Source organism: Amblyomma americanum, chromosome 8 (assembly GCF_052857255.1).
Source record: "Amblyomma americanum isolate KBUSLIRL-KWMA chromosome 8, ASM5285725v1, whole genome shotgun sequence".
Lineage (NCBI taxonomy): Eukaryota > Metazoa > Arthropoda > Arachnida > Ixodida > Ixodidae > Amblyomma > Amblyomma americanum.
In genome coordinates this window covers 22180399-22205825 of record NC_135504.1, presented here as the reverse complement: position 1 = coordinate 22205825, position 25427 = coordinate 22180399, and the positions used below count along the sequence as shown (strand labels likewise).

General features: G+C 49.8%; 1 protein-coding gene across 2 annotated transcripts in view; it reads left to right on the top strand.

The window, feature by feature from the left end:
• The window catches only part of LOC144101088 (uncharacterized), a 136142-nt gene extending 111475 nt beyond the window's left edge, over positions 1–24667 (top strand). For both annotated transcript variants that reach the window (XM_077634101.1, XM_077634102.1), the window contains one exon: positions 20116–24667. In XM_077634101.1, the coding sequence (XP_077490227.1) occupies positions 20116–20660 (545 nt within the window). In that variant the 3' untranslated portion in view covers positions 20661–24667. The remainder of the gene's footprint in view (positions 1–20115) is intronic.
• Positions 24668–25427: the final 760 nt, after the last annotated feature.

The window sequence follows — 25427 nt, the reverse complement described above, 5'->3', positions numbered from 1 at the left end:
TCACACCTGAACCATTTTTTTCCTGTGCCTGACCCTCGAGCTGCCTATGCGGGCGGCCTTCATTAGCATTTTCATCTTTCTTACAGAGGTACTTCCCATCCCTCACCCTCGCTGCTCTTTCCGGCTTGTGCGACTTCGCATTGGTAATCACGCTTCGCTCACATCCGTCGCCGTTGTCTTGAAATTCCAGCCGCCTGTCACTCCTCTCCGCATCCACCTTTGAACCCTCTGCCGTGACGAGCGCTGTCGATCGAGGCTACCCAGAGCTTCCCGCGGTGGAAAAAAAAATTGCGTTTTCGTGTAGAGGCGTCGGCGAAGTTTGACGACTGACCGAGCTAAGGACCGATAACGAACCTCGCGGTTGATGCATAAGCCTGTCACTCATGGGGCGGGCGGATCCGCAAGCAGACGACACAAACGGAAGCGCAGGAGACACAAAACAACTCTCGACCGGAAGTGAGGAAGTGAACCGTGACGACTTGTTGCTTGCATCCGTCGCTTGAGGCCGCCACAGGCGCTGAGATGCCTACCGCCATCTTGTGTGCGGTAGACGCAGGCAACGTCAATTGGCCGTCACATGATCGGCGTGTTTAGGCACAGCAGGGCAGCTGGTTATTTAATGGTGCCCCGCAACGAGCGCCCTCCCTTTGTGCGCAAACGTACCACCTTCGTTGGGTCTATGTCGACAAAAGCTTAGAAATGCTTCTCGGGGGCTCAGTGCTCATCCGTGTAGCGGTCAAAGTCGTTGGGAGGGACGGCTGTCCTTAGACACACCTCCAAACGCGTTCGGCGTGGCCCGGCGTTCGCGAAAGGCACAACTGGGTCGTCTGGATCGGACGCGAGGTGAGGTTTTCGCGTCGACACCTCGAGCCGCTGTGCGTCACCGTTTCGAAACGCAAAATGCGCCCCCTGTGCCGTGCGATGTCAGTGCATGTTAAAGATCCCCAGCTGGTCGAAATTATTTCGGAGCCCTCCACTACGGCACCTCTTTCTTCCTTTCTTCTTTCGCTCCCTCCTGTATCCCTTCCCTTATGGCAGGGATCGGACGCCCACCAGTACGTGAGCCAGATAATGCACCATTTTACTGTAATCGAAAAAAAGAAAGTTCCGTTTTGCATTGTCAGTACGGGTGGCTTACAGAATTATCGATTTGGCTGTGTTTTTGATCTCCCGCTTCTGTGATGGATTTGGTACGGTGTGAAGCTGCTTTGCTCGAACGTTTAAGCGGCATTGCCGTCCTCGGGAAGTGTCACAACGAAGTGTTTTTTCTTAAATTAAAGGGCGGTTTAAACGGTCCTAAAACCTAAAAAAGGAGCCCCTTGATGTGCCACCCAACAAACACATCACCCAAGCGTGCGATGGGGCGGGATTGGTTGTGAGCGAACACCAATCCTCAAGCACCAGAAGTGGACGTGTCGATCCCGTCGCCGTGTCAACGCTCACACAGTGTTGAGATTTGAAGGCGCGGGACCCTTTTCCAAGCCATTGCACCCTGAGAAGCCGAGCACCAGGCCGGGGAATGGCTTGTACCCATTTTGAGGAAACCGGTGGGTAACCGGCCGGCGGTGGGAGTCGAACCCACCACCTCCCGTAGCCGAGGCGGGTGCTCTACTACGAGGCCGCGGCTGCGGTGGGAGCTAGGGTCACAGGATTTGTATTTTGTATCTACTGTTAACAACAAGGCAGGGAAGAAGAAATCGACAGGGTGTGTACGCAGGGAACATAACAGCAACACTTAGTTGCGTCTCATCGTAGTTCCTTTTTAAATGCAAACAAAAGAACCCAGCTCTACGTGATTTTCATTTTACACCCGCATTGTGATGCTTGCACGACAGATGGCGCTCACTAGTGGCGCATCCTACAGCGCCGCCGTTCCCGGGTGGAGACAACTTAAGCGACGCCGCCATATTGAATCACAACTGGCCTCTCCCATGTACCGCGAAATGCTCGACTGGTAGCCCAGTGTAGCTCTCGCTGCAAAAGGTCGTTCAAGTTAAAGCACTTTGAAGCGCGCCGAGAGCATGAACGGGGCCGTTACAAATGCTAGCGCCGCTGATCCCGCGTGATTCAATATGGCGGCGCCGCTGAAGTTGTCTCCACCCCGGCGCTGGCATCGAGGCACCCTAGCGCATCCTAGAATCCAGTGTCTCTAGCGCATTCTATGTTCTCTTCTTCGACGATTGGTTGATTGATTGCTCCAAAGGGCGGGGATTTTCGAACTTCATGGTTGGCACCACTGGTCCAGGGCGCGCCAGCGGCTTGTCCTGAGAAAATTGCTTTTGGGAAAACGAATGGAGCTGCTTCGGTCGAAAATATTGAAGTAAATAAATAATTAGTTTTTGAAAAAAGGAAAGGCGCAGTATCTGTCTCACATATCGGCGGATACCTGAAGCGGCCATAAGGTAAGGGATAAAGGAGGGAGTGAAAGGAGAAAGGAAGAAAGAGGTGCCGTCCCTCCCTCCACCGAGATATGTGAGACGGTTACTGTGCCATTTCCTTTGCTCAAAAACCAAAGAAAACAAAACAAGTGAGCCGACGGCGTTCATAGAGTTCATTGGCGTTGACAACTTCGCAAGCGCCGTTCATTTTCACGAATGGAAAGGCGCATTACCGGCTTCGTGGGTCAGTGGAGACCTCAATCTCGCTTTCGTGTGCTGTGCGACGTCAGTGCATGTTAATGATCCCCAGGTGGTCGAAAAGAAATGAATGCGGATTAGATATACAAATAATAATAATAATACTTAGCTGGACTAATCCACATTAATTTTTTCGACCACCTGGAGATCTTTAACGTGCACTGACATCGCACAGCACACGGGCGCCTTTGCGTTTCGCCTCCATCGAAACGCTGCCGCCGCGGTAGTGTTCGGACCAGGGTACTCCGGATCCGAAGTCTACATTCGTGCAGGATGTCCTGCTTCAATTAGAGCTCGAAATTCTGAATCCCGTCGAATACCCCCTTAATGACAAAGTAGTACTCTCCCCCGATTTGAATGGGGCTTTCAGCACTGTAACACACAACATAATTTTAACGAACCTCTCCCAAACCAACTGTGGACACTACATGTTTCGGTACATTCGGCGATTTCTCTCCGCCCGGCAATCGTATTTCCGGATACAAGATGAAGAACTCGGCCCCCTACTAATTAGGTACGAGAGGTACCACGCAGGGCGCGGTCCTCTCACCTCTACTACTCAATTTTGCAATGATGAAATCTCCGCCTCAGCTGGAAAGTGTCGAAGGCACACAGCACGCGCTCTATGCCGACGACATCACCACCTGGTCTAAGCGTTGATCGGTAGGAGATATTGAAGCTAACCTGCAGAAATCGGCGGAGATTGTCGACGCTTACGCCCGCCGCTGCTGCCTTGAATGTGTAATGTATCGGTCGGACGCCAGGCTGGAGAAGAACAACGTTTATTGATGCAGTGCCTTGTTTATAGGCCGACGACCATGTCATCTGCCGACGGCTGCTTGCGTGGCTGGTAAGCGATACGTGAAAAATGCAGTGTTTAAAACATGCGTATGCGCTATCAGTGCACCGCAGAATGCTCCCCGGCCAAGTCGGAATTTGGGCACATTTGACCCTCGCCGAAGTGCACTACCAAAATCGAACTGTTCCTAGCGAGCGAACCCATCCCAGAACACGCTGAGATCAGAGTACTGGGTCTCTTTATCAATAAACACCGCCGTGTCGACACAACACTGGCCAAATTACGCAAGGTGGGAGACCAGGTGGGCCGCATGATCCGCCGGGTCTCCAATAACCGCGGGGGGTTACGGTGCAAAGATGCCTTGCGGCTGGCGCACGCATTCGTAACCAGTCGAGACTTCTACTCGACTCCTTACCTCCACCTTCGCAGATGTGACGAGAAAGCCCTTTTTCAATTCAATTCCATTTATTTCCCAGAAAATTCTGGCTGGCTGGCTGCATGGACTAAAAGCTGTAGGTATGCAGTTTGACGAGGCGCAGGCAGCCGTTACAAGGCACAAGGGCAGACTCAGTTCAAAATTGTTACATGCACAAAAAAAATGAGCAGATTCAGTTGAAAATCTTTACACACACAAAATAAAAAAGCGAACACATATAGTCAGATTACAGTTTTCACAAAAACCGGACAGTCAAAAAGCATAAAATCATCATTAATGAAAATACGGAAGTGCAAAAAAAATTTGCAAAACATAAAAGACAACAGCTGTACATGGGCGCGAATGAGAAGTCAGGAATTATTTCTGAAGAAATAATTCACGCAATGCTTTCTTAGTAGGGTTATTTATATCTTTAAATGTATATAAAAATATTGGAAGATTGTGCTGTTTTGCTTATAATTGGTTTTTTTTGTGGGGGGGGGGGGGAAGGAAATGGCGCAGTATCTGTCTCATATATCGTTGGACACCTGAACCGCGCCGTAAGGGAAGGGTAAAGGAGGGAGTGAAAGAAGAAAGGGAGAGAGAGATGCCGTAGTGGAAGGCTCCGGAATAATTTCGACCACCTGGGGATCTTTAACGTGCACTGACACAGCACAGCACACGGGCGCCTTAGCGTTTTTCCTCCATAAAAACGCAGCCGCCGCGGTCGGGTCCGAACCCGGGAACTCCGGATCAGTAGTCGAGCGCCCTAACCACTGAGCCACCGCGGCGGGGCGTGCTGTTATGCTTGGAACTTATGGTCAGTGCGAAAAGAAGGAATTAAAGGAGTGTCTGTGTTGCGAGTATTAACCGTGTGATCGTTCTGTTTCAAAAACGCAGTGCCTTCTATCATAGACCTAAAGTATAACGACAAAAGAAATGAAAGCAATATACGGAATTCATACATACTTTGAATTCTTAACAACTGAACGTTTCAAAAGCTTGCCGTGTGTGGCTTAGGTATAATCAAGTTTGGCAATGTGACGTATAGCTTTCTTTTGAAGAATGTAAATTTTTTTCTATTTTGGTCTTAGTAGTGGTCAACCAGACTAATGACCAATAACTTATTTGCGACACAAATAGTGCATTATATATTTGGAGCTTTATTTTATCTGGAAGGAACGCGCGGCAACGAGCAATTGCACCTGTAACCAACCAGAGATTTCTTTGTTAACTTCTCGACATGCAAATTCCATGTAAGGTGTGAAGAAAATGTTACTCCTAGTATGGTGTGTCGTGAACAATTTCAATTTCTTCACCACCACAAGTGATGTTTTTTCTAGACGAAAGTTTTTGTTTCTTGCACAAAATAACATAACTCGTTTTTGCAGGATTAATTTTTAGTAGATTAACATCAGACTATTCGTGGAGCCGATTAAGAAGTTGAATACACTTGGTGGCCAGTTCATTCACATCAGGACCACAGAACAAAATCGTGCAGTGGTCAGCGTAATTAACGAATTTTAAACTTTTGTGAAGTCTGTCATATCGCACCTTCGCTCCCACGAGGAGCAGATACAGCTCACAGAGGTGGTCACGGACGTGCACAACCACCTCCTCCACCTCTGGGAAGCGCGTCGCGGCCTTACTTGCGCCGCTGGAAGCGCCAGAAGCACAACAAGAAGCTCAAAGCGCGCATTGCGGACCTCACCCGGCAGGCAGCACAATACGCGGCCCAACTCGCTGACTCCAACTGGGTGGACCGCTGCAACACGACGGCGAGGCAGATGTCGAGCCGCAACGCGTGGCGGCTCTTCCGAGCCCTCGTCAACCCAACACAGACCCGCACAGAAACGCAGAAGCAACTACACAAAGCCATGCACTCATTCCAAGGAAATACAACGCAGTTGGCAGAGGCGCTCCGGGATCGCTACCTGTGCACAACTCAAGAAGCTCTCAGATCGGCGCACTCCTACGCAGGCACGGAAAACTCAGAGTTGGACAAGCCTTTTCAGCCGCAAGATCTGCGGGCCAGTCTGGCCAAAAGGAAGAGGGGCACCGCGCCGGGCAGGGACAAGGTCACCGTCAAACTTTTGGCGAACCTTCCTGATTCAGCGTACCAGTGCCTTCTAGATTACATCAATGCGATCTGGATGGGGGAAAACCCCCTTCCCATTGACTGGAATACGGTCCTTGTCACCTTCATCCCGAAGGCCGGGAAATCGATCGACGCGGGCAACCTCCGCCCCATCTCTCTCACCTCGTGTGTGGGCCAATTGATGGAGACGGTAGTGCGGAACCGGCTGTCCGAATACCTCTAACAACACAACACATTCGCGGACACCATGTTCGGATTTCGCCCACTGATCCGCACAGGATGTCCTGCTCCAAATCGACCGTGAAATCTTGAACCCCATCACACACACCCCAAATCGAAAAAATTGTTCTCGCGCTCGACCTGAAAGGAGCGTTCGACAACGTAACCCACGAGGTCATACTCTCACACTTGAGTCAAACACCAATAGCTACAATGACGTGAAACAGTTTCTCAGGGACATACTGTCCTACATCCGAATGCAGGACCAAGAGCATGGACCTTTCTTGCTCGGCACGAGGGGGACTCCATAAGGCGCGGTGCTGTCCCCTCTGCTATTCAACATAGCCATGATGCGCCTACCTGCCCTGGTGGGTGCCGTCGAAGGGGACCAGCACGCGCTGTACGCCGACGACATCACCCTCTGGGCTACGCAAGAACGCCTAGGGGACATGAAGGCCAGCCTGCAAACGGTCGCCAGCATAGTGGACCGCTATGCTCGAGACTGTGGTCTGCAATGCTCCCCGCAGAAATCGCAATTCGTGCATCTGCGCCCCTCGCGCACAGGCTCCACACAAATCCATCTCTCCTTGCAAAGCGGTCCCATTCACGAATCCAAGTAAATCAGTCCTCGGACTCTTCATACACAACCAGCGATGCTGCGACACAACACTAGCCAAGCTCCAGCAGGTGGGGGACTAGGTGTGCTGCATGATCCGCCGGGTTTCCAAGCGCGGTGGGTTACGATGCAAAGACGCTTTGGCTGGCGAACGTATTCGCGACCAGTCGAAGCATGTATTCGACTCCCTACCTCTACCTGCGGAAACAGGATGAGGATGCCCTTGAGGTCATCCTCCGCAAAATCATGAAACGAGCGCTGGACCTCCCGGTCTCTACCTCTACCAGCCACATCATGACCCTGGGGATGGTGAACACTTTGACAGAGCTTCGGAAGGCCCACCTCAACAACCAATACACTCGTCTTACAAAGACAGGGTCGGGTTGCTCCTTCTAGCCTGTCTTCACATCCAGCGCACCCAATTCACAGAGGAGAGATGCCGCCTTCCCGTACACTGGAGACGCGCCCTCCATGTGCGGCCTCTCCCCACCAACATGTCCTAACAGGACCATAATGGCAGGCGCCTGGCGCGGGCGGAAGCCTTGCACCGCCATTTTGGGAGCAAGCCAGGAGTCTTCTACATGGATGCCTCCGGCCCGGACCCCAGGGGATGGTACAAGGCCGCGGTCGTTCACGAGAGCAAAACAGCAGACGGCCTTACTTTCAAGGCCCAGTCATCAATTCAAGCAGAAGAGGTTGCCGTCGCCCTGGTAGCCTCCGACTCCTCCTCCAAATACATAATCGCCAACTCGCGAGGGGCTTGTCGAAACGTCGAGCAAAGGTGGGCTACTCCCCTGGCTTATCGCATCTACCAAAATTGTAGCCGAGACTCGGATCCCGCGCACTGATCTCTCGTTTGGGCTCCAGGTCACCAAGGCCTCCGCGTAAACGAAGCAACCGACGACGCTGCCCGCGCGCTCTCTCTCCGGGCATTTGCCACGGGCCCGACGCGGACCAACACTCCGATTTCAATCCGGTTTACACTTTTAAGGAAATATGCGATTATTACAAATCCACGCACCAAACTCTTCCCACCCCGTGCAAAAGGCTGGGGAAGGCCAACGAGCGGGTACTCCTGCGCCTTCTCACTAACACTAGCTGTGCCCGGCAACTCTAAAGCATTTCGATCCTCAATTCGACGGGCGGTGCTCACACTGTGGGGAGGTGTCTGACACCTACCACATGGTGTGGGCCTGCCAGCAGAACCCATCCCTACCCCCTGTCCCAAACACCACCCGATATGACTAGGAGGCGACCCTGTCCAGCTGCTGCACCCACGAGGCCCAAAGGGCCTTAACGCAGCGCGCCCGGGCGGCGGCAACCGCCAATGGGGTGCCGACTAGGCATCCCACCTAGTGGTTGTAAGGGCGTGACCATTCAGGTCACGACCCCCAACACCTCTCTCTATGATTGATAAATGTTTTCACCACCACGACCTAAACGCGCGCCGTAAGGGAAGGGATAAAGGAGGGAGTGAAAGAAGAAAGAAATAGGTGCCGTAGTGGATGGCTCCGGGATAATTTCGACCACCTGGGGATCCTTAACGTGCACTGACATCGCACAGCATACGGGCGCCTTAGCGTTTTGCCTCCATAAAAACGCAGCCGACCGCGACGGCTGCGTTTTTATAAAACAAAAGGAGATCCTTGATGTGCCACAAACACATCAGCCAAGCACGTGATGGGGTGGGATTGATTGTAAGCGAACACCAATCCTCCAGCCCCACGACAACGCGGTGGATGACAGTGCCCATTGCAGGCTCACATAGTGTTGAGATTGGAAGGCGCGGGCTTTTTTCCCATGCCATGCACCCCAGAAAGCCGAGCACCAGGCCAGGGAATGGTTTGTAATGGGTACAAGCCATTCCCTGGCCTGGTGCTCGGCTTTCCCGTGGGTAGCAGGCTGCAGTGGGAGTCGAACCCACCAGCTCCCGAAACCGAGGCGGGTGCTCTACCACGAGGCCACGGCTGCGGTGGGAGCGTGAGCCACAGGGTTCGCACTTTGTATCTACCGTTAAAAAAAAGAAGTGAAGAAGAAATCGACAGGGGCACAGAGAACAGAACAGCAACACTTAGTTGCGTCTCAGCGTAGTTCCTTTTAACTGCAAAAAAAAACCAGCTGTACGTCATTTTGATTTTGCACCCACATTTTGACCCGCCGCGGTGGCTCAGTGGTTAGGGCGCTCGACTACTGATCCGGAGTTCCCGGGTTCGAACCCGACCGCGGCGGCAGCGTTTTTATGGAGGAAAAACGCTAAGGCGCCCGTGTGCTGTGCGATGTCAGTGCACGTTAAAGATCCCCAGGTGGTCGAAATTATTCCGGAGCCCTCCACTACGGCACCTCTCTCTCCCTTTCTTCTTTCGCTACCTCCTTTATCTCTTCCCTTACGGCGCAGTTCAGGTGTCCAATGATATATGAGAGATACTGCGCCATTTCGTTTCCCCAAAAACCAATTAATAATTAATAACACCCACATTTTGATGCTGGCACGACAGATGGCGCTCACTAGTGGGTCATTTTATAGGGTGCCTCGATGGGCGCGGCGCGGGCATCGAGGCACCCTGGCGCATCCTAAGTGACTAGCGCATTCTTTGTTCTGTTCTTCGATGATTGGTTGATTGATTGCTATATTCGTCCAAATGGCGGCGATTTTCGAGCTCTTCATGGTTGGCACCTCCGGCCAAGGGCGCGAGCGGCTTCTGAGAAAATTGGTTTTGGAAAAACGAATGCAGCTGCCTCGGTGGACCCCTTCGTCGCACCATAAGGGAACGATTGAAAGGAGAATGCAAAGAAGGACAGATCCACCGCAGTGCAGTAAAAAAAAGGATTTGGATGAGCTCAGCTAATCCAGGATATACAAAGCGAAAGATGTCGGCGTTAAATGTGTTCATTGGCGTTGGAGTTTACAATGTTCTAGACGGTGGTGGCTTTGAGGAAAGGAAGCGCGCATAACTGGCTCCCTGGATATGCGGACGCCTCATTCGTGCTTTAACACATGTTGCGGTGGCGATAGAGAGATGCGGCCTGAATGCATTAGCGCTGACAGCGTTGTGGCTGACATGCGGCACTGCAACAATAGCTAGGCCGCAGCGTTCGTTTGGTGATCAATCTCTCGCGATCAACCATTAACTGCGTGCCACCTCCCGGGGTGGCAGGGAGGGCGCGCTGCCTATCTAGTGTGCGGAACGCAATCAAGGCAGACTTTTGCAGTTGGACGCGAAGGCCACATACATGAAAGCGAGATCGAGTTCTCTGCTAACTGCACCGCCGCGGTGGCTCAGTGGTTAGGGCGCTCGACTACTGATCCGGAGTTCCCGGGTTCGAACCCGACCGCGGCGGCTGCGTTTTTATGGAGGAAAAGCGGTAAGGCGCCCGTGTGCTGTCAGTGCACGTTAAAGATCCCCAGGTGGTTGAAATTATTCCGGAGCCCTCCACTACGGCACCTCTCTTCCTTTCTTCTTTCACTCCCTCCCTTATCCCTTCCCTTACGGCGCGGTTCAGGTGTCCAAAGATATATGAGACAGATACTGCGCCATTTCCTTTCCCCCCAAAACCAATTATTATTATTATTATTATCTCTGCTAACCAACGGAGCCGATTGTTCGCCTTTCCTTTCTTGAAAATGAACGGCCTTTGCAAAGTTGTCAACGCCAATGAACTCTATGAACGCCGTCGGCTCACTTGTTTTGTTTGGTTTTTGAGGAAACGAAATGGCACAGTGACCGTCTCACATATCTCGGTGGACACCCGAACCGCGCCGTAAAGGAAGGGATGAAGGATGGAGAGAAAAAGGGAAGATAATAATAATAATTGGTTTTTGGGGAAAGGAAATTGCGCAGTATCTGTCTCATATCTTTGGACACCTGAACCGCGCCGTAAGGGAAGGGATAAAGGAGGGAGTGAAAAAAAAACTGAAAATTGAAATTTGGATTTTGAGGAAAGGCGCGGCGCTGCGCAGCGGCGGAACACCTGTGGCTCAGTGCTACTAGTGGCTAGGAAGTGGCCAGTGAATAGGGAGCGAGGGAGAGAGAGAAATATCCGTGGCGAGGCGCGCGTTGTGACTTCATGTGCCTACTCGGAGCTTGCCACGGCGAAATCGCAATTTCGCGGCCAGTAAACCTTTCGCTTTAAAATTTGGAGGACGCTTAAGCTTTGCCTTTAAGAGCAGGACGCGACTGCGTGTTGCAGCATTGCCAAGGAATCCATGGAACGCCATCGTCCTTCGGTGCGACCCCTTGCCCTGGCAATTTAAGGAAACATATCTTGGTGGACACCCGAACCACGCCGCAAGGCAAGGAAAATGAAAATATTTTTTTTAAGGAAACGACGCCTGTCTCACATATCTCAGTGGACACCCGAACCGGGCTGTAAGGGAGGAGATTGAAATTAATAATATTAATTGGTTTGGGGAAAGTAAATGACGAAAATTTTGTTTTAAACAAAGGAAATCACGCCTGTCTCACAATTCTCGCTGGACACCCGTACCGCGCCGTTAGGAAAATAAAATCCCTCTCCTTACGGCGCGGTTCAGGTGTCCACCGAGATGCGCCATTTTTCGCCCGCGGCCAAAGACACCGACGACACCGGCTTTTTTTAGGAAACGAGCTCCTGAACGCTCTCGCGTTAAAAATAATAGCATAGATAAACTTTATGGAGCACAGATCAAGTGTCAGGAGGGCGGGTCGTAACGGGGAAAAAGAATAGAGCAGGGTTATTTTTATGCCGACGCGACAAGTGGCGTTGAGCTCACCGTTAGCGTTTTCTTCTACTCTATCAGGTGGCTCTCGCGTTCGAGGGTTGAACACACGGACGCGGGGTGCAATTCCGGCCGCGGGGTGCAATTCCGGCCGCGGCGGTAAAGGCGGTACTAAAAAAACAGCCGATTTGTATAGTTATTCAAATACGAAGTGCGTCACTGCTTGAGGGATGGCGCGGTTCGGACGCCCACCGGTACGTGAGCCAGATAATGCACCATTTCCTGTAATCGGAAAAACACAGTTCAGTTTTGCATTGTCATTACGAGTGGCTTACAGAACTATTGATTTGGTTGTACTTTTGACCTCCCGCTTCTGTGATTGATTTGGTACGGTGTGAAGCTGCTTTGCTCGCACGTTTAAGCGGCATTGCCGTCCTCGGGAAGTGTCACAACGAAGTGTTTTTTTTTCTTAAATTAAAAGGCGGTTTAAACGAGCCAGGCTTAGAGCCATCACGTTAAAAAAAAGGAGCCCCTTGATGTGCCACCCAACAAACACATCACCCAAGCATGCGATGGGGCGGGATTGGTTGTGAGCGAACACCAATCCTCGAGCCCCAGCAGTGGACATCGTCATACCCGTCTCGGTGTCAACGCTCACACAGTGTTGGGATTTGAAGGCGCGGGCTCCTTTCCCAAGCCATTCACCCTAGAAAGCCGAGCACCAGGCCGGGGATGGCTTGTACCCATTACATCATGACCGGTGGGTACCCGGCGGCAGTGGGAGTCGAGCCCACCACCTCCCGAAGCCGAGGCGGGTGCTCTACCACGAGGCCACGGCTGCGGTAGAAGCTTCGGCCACAGGATTCGTATTTTGTATCTACCGTTAACAACAAAGCATCGAAGAAGAAATCGACAGGGTGTGTACACAGAGAACAGAACAACAACACTTAGTTGCGTCTCAGCGTTGTTCCTTTATAACTGCGAACCGAATAACCCAGCTTTACGTCATTTTCATTTTACACCCGCATTGTGATGCTGGCACGACAGATGGCGCTGACTAGTGGCGCATCTAGATGTGTGCGTCGAGGTAAGGTTCATTCTAGCCATCTTAATGGCGCGTTCGCACTTGGACATTCGGCGGCGTGAGCGACCCGAATCCGTTGCCGCGGCAGAGATTCCGCCGAAATACCTTGCGGAAAGGCCGATCGTCCAGGACCGAATTCTGCCGCCGGAAAAAAATCCGCCGAATCTCGTCAACCAATAGGAAGGCGAGTACCCGCGGCGAGAAACATGGCGGCGCCCTTCGATGCAGGACGCCTCGCTTCGGACTGAACTCGTCGTTGTTACTGCCTCTTTCAGCGCGTTCACTGGCCATAAAAGAGCCAGCGGTCTTTCGCTTTGTCTCATCTCGCCCATAAGAAAACGTTTGAGTGATAAATTCGCTTTATTTTTATTACGGGTGACAACAATGGTTCCCCTCCTAACCACCAGATGGCGCCACTAAACTAATCTTATTGTTTTAAAAGCGAGAATGTTATAAATGGCGTAACGTCCGGCAAAATAGGTGCTTTTAGCGTACGTAAGTGTGCATACGGTTATGGTACATAGACAGCATCGATTAACGTCTTGTCATATATGTGTACGCCATGAGCAGACGACACACAGACGATGAGCGGAGACGCGGTGGCCTGGAAGTGTGAACGCGGCAGCTTTTTTCCGGCCGCGGATTTCGCTTGCTCTCGCCGCCGAATGTCCAAGTGTGAACGCGCCTTTAGCCGAGGCATTGGCGCGCCGCCGCCGTTTTCACTCGGCGTGATGGCGCGCCCTCTAAATATGGATATATTTTTCCCCGCAAATCTACCTGCGTTTGAGATTTGGTTTTGTCTTTTTTAATTCTTTTCTCTGTCTGAGGCATATAATCAAGTGTGTTGCAATCAAGTGTCAAGTGTGTTGCAATGAGGCAACACAAAACAATCAAAAGCAACCCTGGTCTCGTGCGCGTCTACGCACGCGTATCGTCACCATGCAACGCAACGTGGCATTCCGAAACTTCGGCAAACGCACATGGCGCAACGAGAGGAGACAACGGTTTCAGAACGTCGAAATCACGACTTGAGGGTCGCCGGCACGGTGGCTTCGGGTGGAATCAGCGGTATGTCCCAAAACGGCATCAACTCATAGTAACATACCTCAGCCAAAAAAAATGTTCACCTGCTGCAAAAAAAAACTCTTTTTTATTCCGGGAAAGGGCCCTTATAAGAACAGTTACTGTAAGCAAATGGTGATTAGTATTCAGAACAAGGGATTTCACAAAATGTCCGGACGGAAACGTTTGTGTTATAACATCGACTGATTGGTTGACAGGTAAATGGCTGAACCAGGCAAAAGTTCCCTTTCCTCCCGTGCAGGGTAGAAAACCGGTCAACCTCCCGGCTGCCTTTCCTCCTCAAGCAAAAGTTCGTCATAGAAGAGGTCTGTTTATTTCTACGTTAAGGATATTGTATAACCACAACCTAATTTAGAACAAGTGCAAATATGATTAACATATGATTAACGTTCGTGTGTACCGGCTTAACAATTGTAGACGCATTCAGTGACTCTGCGCAGTGGGGAAATACTTGTATAACCGAAGGCTAGAAAAAAGAAAGCAATTGCGACTGAGACGCAGAAAATAAAGGTTCTGCACGTTCGTGAGCAAGAAATATATAAACACGATCAACATACGCGCTTGTGATGTGTGCCTAATTTCTTTTTTAATTATGGCGCCTAAAAAACAAGATTTACAGAACATTTTGCATTTCTCTCACCCTTCAACCCCTCTTTTTTCTGTGCTCTGGGCCCTTAAGAAGCCATAAAATTTAACAAGTTTAGCAAAGAAGGCTGTAGCGAAATAGCTTTCTAAATTTTGGTTTAGCTTTCCACGCCGCGGGCGTCGACTGGAAACGGCCGCCACGCCTCCGCCATTCAAAACTGCACGACGAACGCCTCTAGGCGCATCCTAGGTACGTGCCTCGATGCGTGCGGCGCGGCCATCGAGGCACCCTGGCGCATCCTAGAACCCATTGACTCTAACGCATTCTGTGTTCTCTTCTGCGACGATTGGTTGACTGATTCCTCTATTGCTTCAAAGGGCGCTGATTTTCGAACTGTTCGTGGTTGGCCCAGGGCGCCAGCGGCTTCCGAGAAAATTGGTTTTCGGAAAACGAATGCAGCTGCCTCGGTGGACCCTTCAGTCGCACCGTAAGGGAATGATTGAAGGGAGACTGTACAGAAGGAAAGAGCCACCACATTGCAGTAAAAAATAATAGCATAGCATAGAAAAACGTTATTGAGCTCAGATGAAGTGTCAGGAGTTCGGGTCGTTATGGGGAAAGGAATAAAGCAGGATTATTTTTATGCCCACGCGACAGGTGGCGCTGAGCGCACCGTTAGCGTTTTCTTCTACTCTACCAGGTGGCTCTCGCGTTCGAGGGCTGAAGCCATGTATAGTGACTAGATAGTGAGCCGACCGGGGCCTCCCCGGTGGCACCGCGAGCGATGAATGCCGACGGCCGCCGCGTGGAGCGCTGCGAGTCGGGAGGGTGCGGGTCGCACCGCCTCGCTCTCGTGACATCAGCTAAAGGAGTGTCGTGTATTTGCTTTCGTCAAGCCGCAAGTGACCACACCTGCCATGGAGGCAGCTGATTGCAGGTTTCAATGTCTCTTTTGAGTCTCCGACTAGAAGCTGCACATTTAGTGCTTGTCGCTTGCGAGAAAGCTTCTATGAAGTTCAGCACATCTCCGAGGTTCTAACATCCGGCGCTTACGAAGGGAACAGGGAATTTGTGTTTTAGACGCGATTATAAAAGTACTCTTTCGGTAACACTTTCTCTAACGAAGCAGGTGAAACGCGTCAGTTAATTTTATGGGCTTTTATTTAGGTGTTGTGCGCGCTTGGTTTTGAGCCACAATTCTTTGGTACTTACAGAAAGCTCAAGACTCTCAATCGGACCTCGTAGGTAATAAACGCTTCTCAGCAAACAACTGGCTTTGTTGGAAGTGTGCTTCCCTGAGGCCGGCTTTATATACGCCGCATCCACCGCTAAGATTTGTGAAGAAAACCTGCTTAATCAAGGATTCGGCCTCTTTGCAAGTTCATTGTGATGGTATATGTTTTGACTCCTCTCTTCCCCTCAGGTACACCGCGGCTACCGCTGATTGCCCATCAAACAAAGTTGGTTACCTCAGCTTCATAATAGGCGTAAACTAATTATTCCACTGACACAGATGGAACTTCCAACCATGTAGCTGGAATAGAGACGTTGTAGACGTAGGACCGGTACACTCTCGCGGGTGATCGGCAAACGTTCACAATTCACCAATTCACCATGCATCGCTTGCTTTAGAACCACAGCGTGTGGTGCATTTTTCAAATAGTGGAGCTGGGTTGTCGGCACCAGGTCCTTCCACGCTCACCGATTTGGCTCTCTCAATGGTACGAGCACAACTCGGAGGCTTCCGACACAGCACGCCTAGCAGTGACGCTTTGCTGGAGGCTCTTGCTCGCGCAGATTTCTATAGTTTTGCTTTTTGCTGATATTTTAAGCACACTGCGTTTTAGATAATTCGTGAATATCGTGTCCGGTTTCAGACGCGCTTTATCGTGGAAGCTCGCTTGTGGCTCACCTGCGCATCACTATTTCGGGCACACTTGCACATCTCAACTCAAAGCTAACCCAGGCTCCCCTTGACTCAGGACTCCTATAAACTCGCACAAAGTACAGATGAATAGTTTTTACTCCTAACAGCCCAAGTTACGTGCCTAAAATGCGATAGACACGGTGATGCAATGAGCGCTTAACTGCAGCTAGCCTATATACATATATATAGCCTCGCCAGGCGCAGAGGCCTGTAGCTAGCCAGTAGCACACTAGCCAGTATATTCTAGGCACTATAAGCCAAGGACGCGGGGTGGAATTCCGGCCGTGGCGACTGCATTGCGGTAAAGGTGATACTCAAAAAAATGGCAGCCGATTTGCGTAGTTAACGAAATGCGAAACGTGCTAGCACTGCTTGAGGGAACGCGAGCGACACTCGTCCACTGCTTCTGGAGTCCCCAGCGAGAATCCCACACCATCTGCGGAATGCGCGCTACAGGACCGCAGCTGGGACACAGACGCTCTGTCATTGGCTACAGCTGTTCGACCTCGCTGCCTCCTGATTGGCTAAGCCGCGTGACGCGCACGTCGCCACCTGCTTCTCTCTCGCGCTTCAAGGTCACGGCGCGGCTTCGGACAGACCGGCGCGATATCTGTGTTTTGCGGCAGTAGTGCTAGCGCACTAAAAGGCGCCCGTGTGCTGTGCTGTGTCAATGCACGTTAAAGATCTTCAGGCGGTGGAAATTATCCCGGAGCCCTCCACTATGGCGCCTCTTTCCCTCCTTCTTTCACTTCTCCCTCCCCATTCCCTCGCCGTGTGGTTGAGGTGTCCACCAAGCAGCGAAACAGTTACCGCTCTTTTCATTTCCTGAAAAATCAATTTTCAAAGATGTTATGGCACAGTCATGAATAAAAGATTGCGGGATGAGTATATGTGAAAAACTTATTAGGGCCCTTCTTATCCGTGAAATTCACGGTGAAAATTCGATAGCATTTAGGTTACTGCTATGGTGTCAACAATTTGTGTGTAATGTTCATGAAATTTTTCCGCCATAACTTCGGATGGAACCGGTTCCATTTTCCTTATATGGTATGCACGAGTCATCATCACCTTAGAATGTTCGAGTACCTGCCAGTGGGTTATGATATGGGATTTTACTAATCCGACCACTAATCCACCTTAATCCATTTTCTGGGGTAAGCCAACTCTAAAATTTTGGGGGTCCTTTCGATTTTTAAAAGGTGGATCAACGTCGAAATTTTGGGGGGTCCTCAGATTTTGGAATTTGGCGGTGACCATTGGTGGTCGTGTGGTGTTGATGATTTTGAGGCGTCGATTGGGAACAGTTGGAGATAAGAGTTAATGGAGAATATCTTAGTGATCTGCGATTCGGTGGTCACATTGCTTTGCTAAGTCACTCAGGAAATGAACCGCAAAACATGCTTAATGAGCCGGACAGACAGATCAGAACGGTGGATCTGAAAATTAATATGCACAAAACCAAAGTAATGTTTAACGCTCTCTAAAGGAAACGACAGTTTACAATTGGCAGCGAGGTGCTGGAAGTGGTAAGGGAACTAGTCTACTTATAGCAGGTAGTGACAGCTGATCCGGGCCACGAGAGTGAAATAACTAGAAGAATAAGAGGGGGGTGGAGCGCATTTGGCAGGTCCTCTCAGATCATCAATGGCAGTTTACCACTATCCCTCAAGAGAAAAGTATTGAACAGCTGTATCCTACCAGTACTCACCTACGGGCACAAACGTGGAGGCTAACGAAAAGGGTTCAGCTGAAGTTAAGGACAACGCAGAGAGCCATGGAAAGGAAAAGGATAGGTGTAACGTTAAGAGACCGGAAGCTGGCAGAGTGTGGGTCAGGGATCACACGCGGGTTAATGACATCCTAGTCGAAATCAAGATAAAGAAATGGGCTTGGGTAGGGCATGTATGCGAAGGCAAGATAACCGCTGGTCCTTGAGGGTGACAGTATGGATTCCAATGCTAGGAAAGCGTAGCAGGAGGCGGCAGAAAATTCGGTGGGCGGATGAGATCAAGAAGTTTGGGGTTAAGGTGCCCGCAGCGGGAACAGGACATGGTTAATTGGAGACATAAGGGAGAAGCATTTGTCCTACAGTTGACGTCGTCAGCCTGATGGTGGTGATGGAGTTAACTTATCATCATCATCATCGGCTATGCAGCGACAGGAAAAGACTTCTCCAAGTATGCGCGGCTTGCAATTGGCTGGCTACGTTCTCGTTGCCTACCGTGACAGGGCACTAATCGCGAGCTGACCAATCGCCGAGCACTGTTAGCAAAAAAAAAAGGAAAGAAATGATGGTGGTGGTGGATTTTTATGGCGCAAAGGCATCTGTGGCCAAAGAGCGCCATGGCACAAGGTATTTTTGTTTACTCGAAGTGGGGTCAAAGACCCAATTCCGAAGCATTTCACCCTAAAGAAGCCGAGTACCAGGCAAGGGAAAGCAAGCTTGTACCCATTTTATCACCGGTGGGAAAGAAATGCATGCTTTGTAAGAAACGCTTTTGTGAGTGTGGTTTCTGGGGTGTGGTTTTTGCGGAGTGCCGTCTTTTATTTTCAAACACGGAGCTCAGTGGTTAGGGCGCTCGACTACTGATCCGGAGTTCCCGGGTTCGAACCCGACCGCGGCGGCTGCGTTTTTATGGAGGAAAAACGCTAAGGCGCCCGTGTGCTGTGCGATGTCAGTGCACGTTAAAGATCCCCAGGTGTCTTGAATAAACAGCGCGAACAAAGACGAGCACAAAAGACAAGAAAGCGAACGACACGGGGCGCTGACTATGCAACTGAGGGTTTATTGCTGATCACACAAGTATAAATACATAGATGTCGGCAATGAGGGAAAGGTTTACAAAGTGCAAAAAAACCAAAAACAAAACATAAATGTGACAACAGCAACATAAGCACGCTAGAAATCAGCAGAGATTATCAACCCCCAGGAGTGACAGCTTTTGTGCTCGTCTTTGTTCGCGCTGTTTATTCAAGATGCTTAACCAACTAGCCCGCCAAAACGTGTTAATCCCTAGGTGGTCGAAATTATTCCGGAGCCCTCCACTACGGCACCTCTTCTTCGTTTCTTCTTTCACTCCCTCCTTTATCCCTTCCCTAACGGCGCGGTTCAGGTGTCCAACGATATATGAGACAGATACTGCGCCATTTCCTTTCCCCCAAAAAAAACCAATTATTATTATTATTATTATTATTATTGTGCGTACTCCAAGCTCGCAATGTTTAGGCGTGGCGAACAAAAAAGAAACGGGAAGCTTGGGCGACGTACGGAAGAGGATCGTCCTAGTGGAGCACTTATCTGCCGCCACATGCCCTCGCCCCGTCGAGAGAAAAATCTCGCATCTGTGCTGCGCGGAAGGAGTTACGAAAACATGTTTACGCGCAAAGCGTGCAGCGAGACCCCCTTTGAGCGACGGCGGCCGCGTCTCGCAGATTGGCGTGCCCGACAGCCTTCTGGAAATCGCAACTAACCAATCCGATGACTGCGCGTAATTGTGGCTCTGTACCCGCGAGTTATTCACGCAAGCTCAGTGGCGAGCAGTGATAAAACACTAGTGAAGTTTTAGTGCTATGGCATTTCAGCTGTCGCAAAAAAAATTGAAGGGGACACGTAAGCTACGCCTTGAGGGCATGGTACGGGAGTGTAGTGGGTTAATTTTCATATATGCACAATACCACACTCTACTTTACATTGATAGATCCCTGTGAGTCCTCATATGCCGTGCGAGTACACTCTAGGGGGTAAGCTGTCCTTCATAAAAAGGAGAGCGCTAGAGGACACCTTACTCCGTTTTTACTCCTTTTGTTCCGATTGTAAAAAAGAGTAGGAAGTAAAAGAGGTGAAATAAAAGGCGTAAAATTTTAGATGCGCGCAGCAGCTGCCATGTGCGCCTTGCAACGGAGAAAACATGCAGTGGCCTCCAACGCTTGCTTTTTGTTCTCGTCGTTTCTCGCAGGCTGGGAGAACCAGCGGGACATCACCTGTTGCATGCTGGGCCAGATCGCCGGCGACAAGGGCTACCACTGCTTCGCCAAGTTCTACGCCGCGCGGCTGCGGATGAGGAACCGGAACCGGGCTCACAACCGGAAGATGGGCTTCTACGGCCGCAACCGGATCCCGGACTACGGACACCGGCTGATGCGCACCTTCGAGCAGTGCGTAGTCGGCGACCACGGCGTCCTCTTCCACAAGTGCTGCCACCGGGTGGCCCTGGAACGCCGGGACCGGGTCCGCTACGACACGTATGCGTCGTCTGCTAGACAAGCCCAGTCGTCGGCCTCGGAGCAGGGTGAGCCGTCTGCTTCGGAGCAGGTCGAGCGTGAGCAGAACCGCTACCACAGCCACCACCACCGCCAGCACAGGACGCAAGACGAAGCGGCCGCTGGCGAGCACTTGGAAGCGACGACCACGACCACGGCGAGGCCTAACCACCACCGGATTCACCGCCACCGTGATTCGGACGGGGACAGCACCACGGCAGACGCGGAGAGCAGACGGTAGAACATGAAGGCTCGAGCCTCTCGTCTGGACGATTGGTGGTGTACTGTCCAGTGTGTTGCCGTCATACAGGTTGCGAAATTAGGATGCCAAAGTCCGGGAACCTCCTGTGGCCAGAGTTCCATAAGGTAGCAGACAGAGATGGCCGCTATATGCAGCTATCGGCGCCGTCTTGCAACATTAAAGCAGTCCTACACAGTTCACTCTGCTGCCACAGGTAATGACCAGGCTTCCGTTTCTTTTTTTGTCCCAAACAGAATGGTGGATTTAGATTAAGTCCTCTGGGGTTTTCGCGATGGGTAGGATCATACAGCTGTAGGCACTGTCAGAGACACAAGTAGCCTATATGAAGGTTTGCTCGGCTGTTGGCTAACAACAAGACCCCACCTTTCTTTCTGCATCTTCTGCCGGTTACCGGAGGCGATGTTCTTTGCAATGCGAATTTGTTGTCAAGTGGTTTCGACGTGCGGAATTTACATCAGGGTGCTTACTAATAGTGTGGGCCTGATGCCGGGAGCAGCAATTCGCAATAACGCGCGTGATGCGGCAGGCTCTTCCTGCATGACTAAATCGTGCAAGAGTCTCCCCAGCCCCTATGCCAACGGACCTGCAAGCCTTGTACGGTGTCTTTAGAGGTAGAAACTTGCTGGTCACAATCACGATTGATCTTTGCTATTCACTGCAGCGGATCGATGGTGTCGAACGTTAATAGTTACGATTGAGACACCATATAGCAGGGGAGCTGGCAATGTTCTTTTTTTTAATTTGGCACATTATTATGAAACCGGTAGAAGTTCTGTATAAGTAAGTTAAAGTGTTCTTCAGTGGGGACCACCCGAATTGTAATATCTCCCCTCTATTGAGCTTAAAATGTGTGTCGCAGTAACAAGGGGTTCCATGTCAGACTACAATGTGCAGGGTGGAAAGTGCCGCTCTCGTTCTTTTGGCGCAACAGGACTATAACGGTTGGGGTTGCAAGCAGTGTCCTTGAGCTGTCAAGATCCCACTAACCACTCGTCCAAAGCGAAGTTGGGGTGTATGCTTATGCGGGGTGAATGCTTTTCACCTTTCTGTGCTCAGCCAACAGTCAAAAGATCACTTTGCGCACCATCCAAACTTTACTGCGTTGAAAACAAGATCGTGACCACATTATCTCGTTTAATGTCGCTGGGGTTAAGTCTAGCACAACAGGCATCAGGTCACACAAAATGAGTCACGTGTTTCTCTTGCATGTGTAGCTGTGAACTCAAAATATCCCACACACAAAAACATGCTTAAAATAGAACTGCGAAACATTTGTTTCCTAACTGCAATTTTCTTTTATCGGTTTCACATTAATGTCCTATTTCTATTTTAAAAATAACATTTGGTTCTGTTTGCAGTGCAATTGATCGTAGGCAGTTTCTGAGACTGCTCTCAGTGTTAGTGTATTTATGAATCAAAGAGCAACTCTGTTGCAACATCAGTTCTAGTAAGCACTATAACCGTGTTGCCGTAAACAGGCTTGACTTTTACCTGCTTGGTACACCTCCCAGGCATGAGAAATGCTGTCAGCGATGAAGCAAACATCTTTTGCCGCTGTTATAGCATTTTTTATAGGTTTATGTACTCTGTAGATAGCTCACGCGTAAGTGTTGGAATTTTGTTTCGAAGCGCTAGTTGTCGAAGAAAAAGTACTTGGTTCTTTGTTTTTTGCACCTTTTCCTGTTGCGAACGTTTTGATGTAAACTTGCTTGAGCTCCGAGAAACCTGTAATTTCATGAAAATGTCGCGAGCTTGTTTTCTTCGGTTCCGTGTTCGAAACAGTTGTATTCACGCTATTTGTACATGAAAATTTGTTGTTCTGTGTTGCAGTCATCAAGAATACATCTTTTCCTCATTTCATTATCTCACACGCATATATGCATGTTGTTTTTTTCTCAATACCTCCCACCTTGTAGAGTACAGAGGTCCCTTCAATATGACAGGCAACAACCAGTTTACACAAAGAAACGAATCTTTTGGTTATTTTTGGTAAAACTGAAATTTGCTTCTGGACATTATTTGCCACGAAGAGAACTAATATAACACAGGAAAAAGTGTGCTTGTCACGCTTAAATAAATAGTAATCATTAATTGGATGCTCAGATCATGTTCCATTCGTAGTGGAGGACCTTGTACATCTTAGACTTAGAGGGCCCTTATGCAGACTATTATCATTCATTTAAATGTTGCCACACGTGCCACTGCATTTCAGATGCGTAGATTTTCGGTATTCCGGTCCGCGCACTTTGAAGTGCTAATTTACAGATATCCTATGCACATTATATCATCCTCCCTGCGCATGCATTCGGGGATACGCATTTATCCTTCTGTACGTCTTTATATACAACATAGGAGCCAAAGCACTCGACTATCCTGCTGACCTTACGGCGTGGAACACTCTTACACCTACGTATCAGGTCCATGCCTGTACGGAATACGTGTGCCGCTTAGTGCTACCGCCAGCCGCCAGGGCGCATTCGCAGATGGCCTGTCGGAGCCGTTTGCGCATGCGCTGTTTCCGACTGTTGGTAGCACTACGCTGAGGCTCTCTATTGATAGCATCCTGTTGTTTCCTTAGGCCACGTTAAATTCTCGCTTAGAAAGAGTGGGTATAAGCGCGAGGCCTCTGGCGCTGAAAATCTTCATATTTTGTTGCTTATCCTCACTTATTTTTTTAGCCCTTCCAGTGTTTTCGAATTAAAGTGTTGCGCGCTTAATTGCGTTTCGAGGCGTATCATGCAAGAGACGGAGCTACGCCCGTAAGCTCTGAAAAGCGCAAAACTTTGTACACACGCATCTAGTCTTCGTTGAGAAATATGACTGGAAGTATCCCGGCACGCTTAATAGCGACGTGAAACAAACAAAAAAAATGTGCGCTGTTTCCTCGCCTTCGAAATGGAATCGGCACCTATGGGTAACTATAGAAGGAGCGACCACACTGTATTCTGTGGCACAGATATCTTACGTATTGCGCGAGCAGACACTAGCGCAGTTTTAACAGACACGCTCTGTCACTTCACCGCCAACCTTCGTACCTACAACTATATTTTCTGGTGCAGTGCCTTATACACGAGTCCTCTATTCTGTTTTCCAGAAACGATCATGCGCATGTCCGTGACACGGTGCCTTTTGCATTTTCACTCATCCCAAAAGTCTGTAGTCAGTGCTTACCAAGGCCGTACCCTCGAAATCTGCTCCGGAGCTTGGAGCAGAGTGCACTATGATGCTGTGTCGCTGACACATTTGCCTTTTCCATTCCCACTAAGTGCCCCCGTGGTGACCAAAGAGACTTCTGCTACGTTAAGAACAGCCCGCACAACGCTCATTCGTTTTACTCCGATACTTACTCATTCCATCCTTCATTCATACATTCATTCATTCCTTTACTTCTGTGGACTGCGTCATCAACTTTTGTGTAACCACACTAGACAAAAAAAAAAGCATATCTTCCTGCACGTAACGTTTCGACAGTCACAACCGCGCGTGTAGCCGCCTCCTGCTCAGTGGGAGCTGTCAGATGCGCCAACCACAGCGCTTTCTAATACACGCCGCTTTCAGCTGGTAGTTCTGTGCAAAGCAGTCATGGTGTCCATCCTGGTTGTTGCGTGTGTAGCACTTAGTGCCGGGTGGTCATTTGATGCATATTCATTTTCACAGGAAAGGGGCTGCCAGCCGGGCTGTTCTCAAACTGGCTTTCCACTCGCTTGATGGTTGGCTGTCCGAAGTCGTGTTCATAATTTGTTGAGGCGCCTCGACTTATTACTAAAGTACTCACGTGACATTGTAGCGTGAGGCGCCTGTGCTGGACTTAAATTGATGTACAAGTTGCTTATGCTACTCTTGTGTGTGTGCATCGCAGTACGTGCCCGTTGTGTAAGCAAATTATATGAATATATTATATTGCTTGTTGTGTGTTATATTTTAACGAGTGCGAAAGAGTAGAGATTTTTCCACGATGTAATAAAAAAAGGTGTGCCAGCCTGAAACACTGTGACTGTTTTCTCTTCAAACGCATACCTCCTTGACGCCTTTAGAATGCGGGAGCGTGTTATGTGTTATTCCCTCGATTCCCATTTTTCGATTTTCAAATTGTACTGGCGAATTTCACGAACAACAAACACACTGAGCCATTGAGGAATAAATAAATAAATAAATTATTTAATCCATAAATAAATTTTGCTTTTATAAAAAAACAGAGTTGTGAGAAAGAGGACTGGGAGAAAGCCACATAACAGCAGCTTGCCAAAGCTGTTGCCACCTGCCACGGAAACTACAAATCTTGTTACGGTAGTGATGTAGCATAGGTTACGAAGGGACACATTATTAGGACTTTAACAGCATAGGAACAGAACCACTAATTTTACCGGCCAAGAGGCATGCTCCGATCAGCGTTGCGTAATTATCGATTACCTGACTGTCTCATGGCAGGTACGGACTTAAGACTCGTCCAACGCTGCAGGCGCACAGCCCTCGGCTTCAATAGCATGTCGCATTTGTCTGGCTCAGTAGAGATCAAGAAACAATGACAGAAATAAAAACTTCCAGGCTTTCGGCCTTGCCCGAGACAAAGCAATGAATAGCTGTGCCACTATACTGCAATCCGCCCCTTAACCCGTTTTCCAGTTACGTTCAATTCCTACAGCTTTAGACCCGGGCCATGTAACCAAAGCGAGTTCATTCAGATTTCCCTGGATGATAACACGTCATTGCATTCATCTAGTTAGTCAGAGGCTGATCACGTCATCA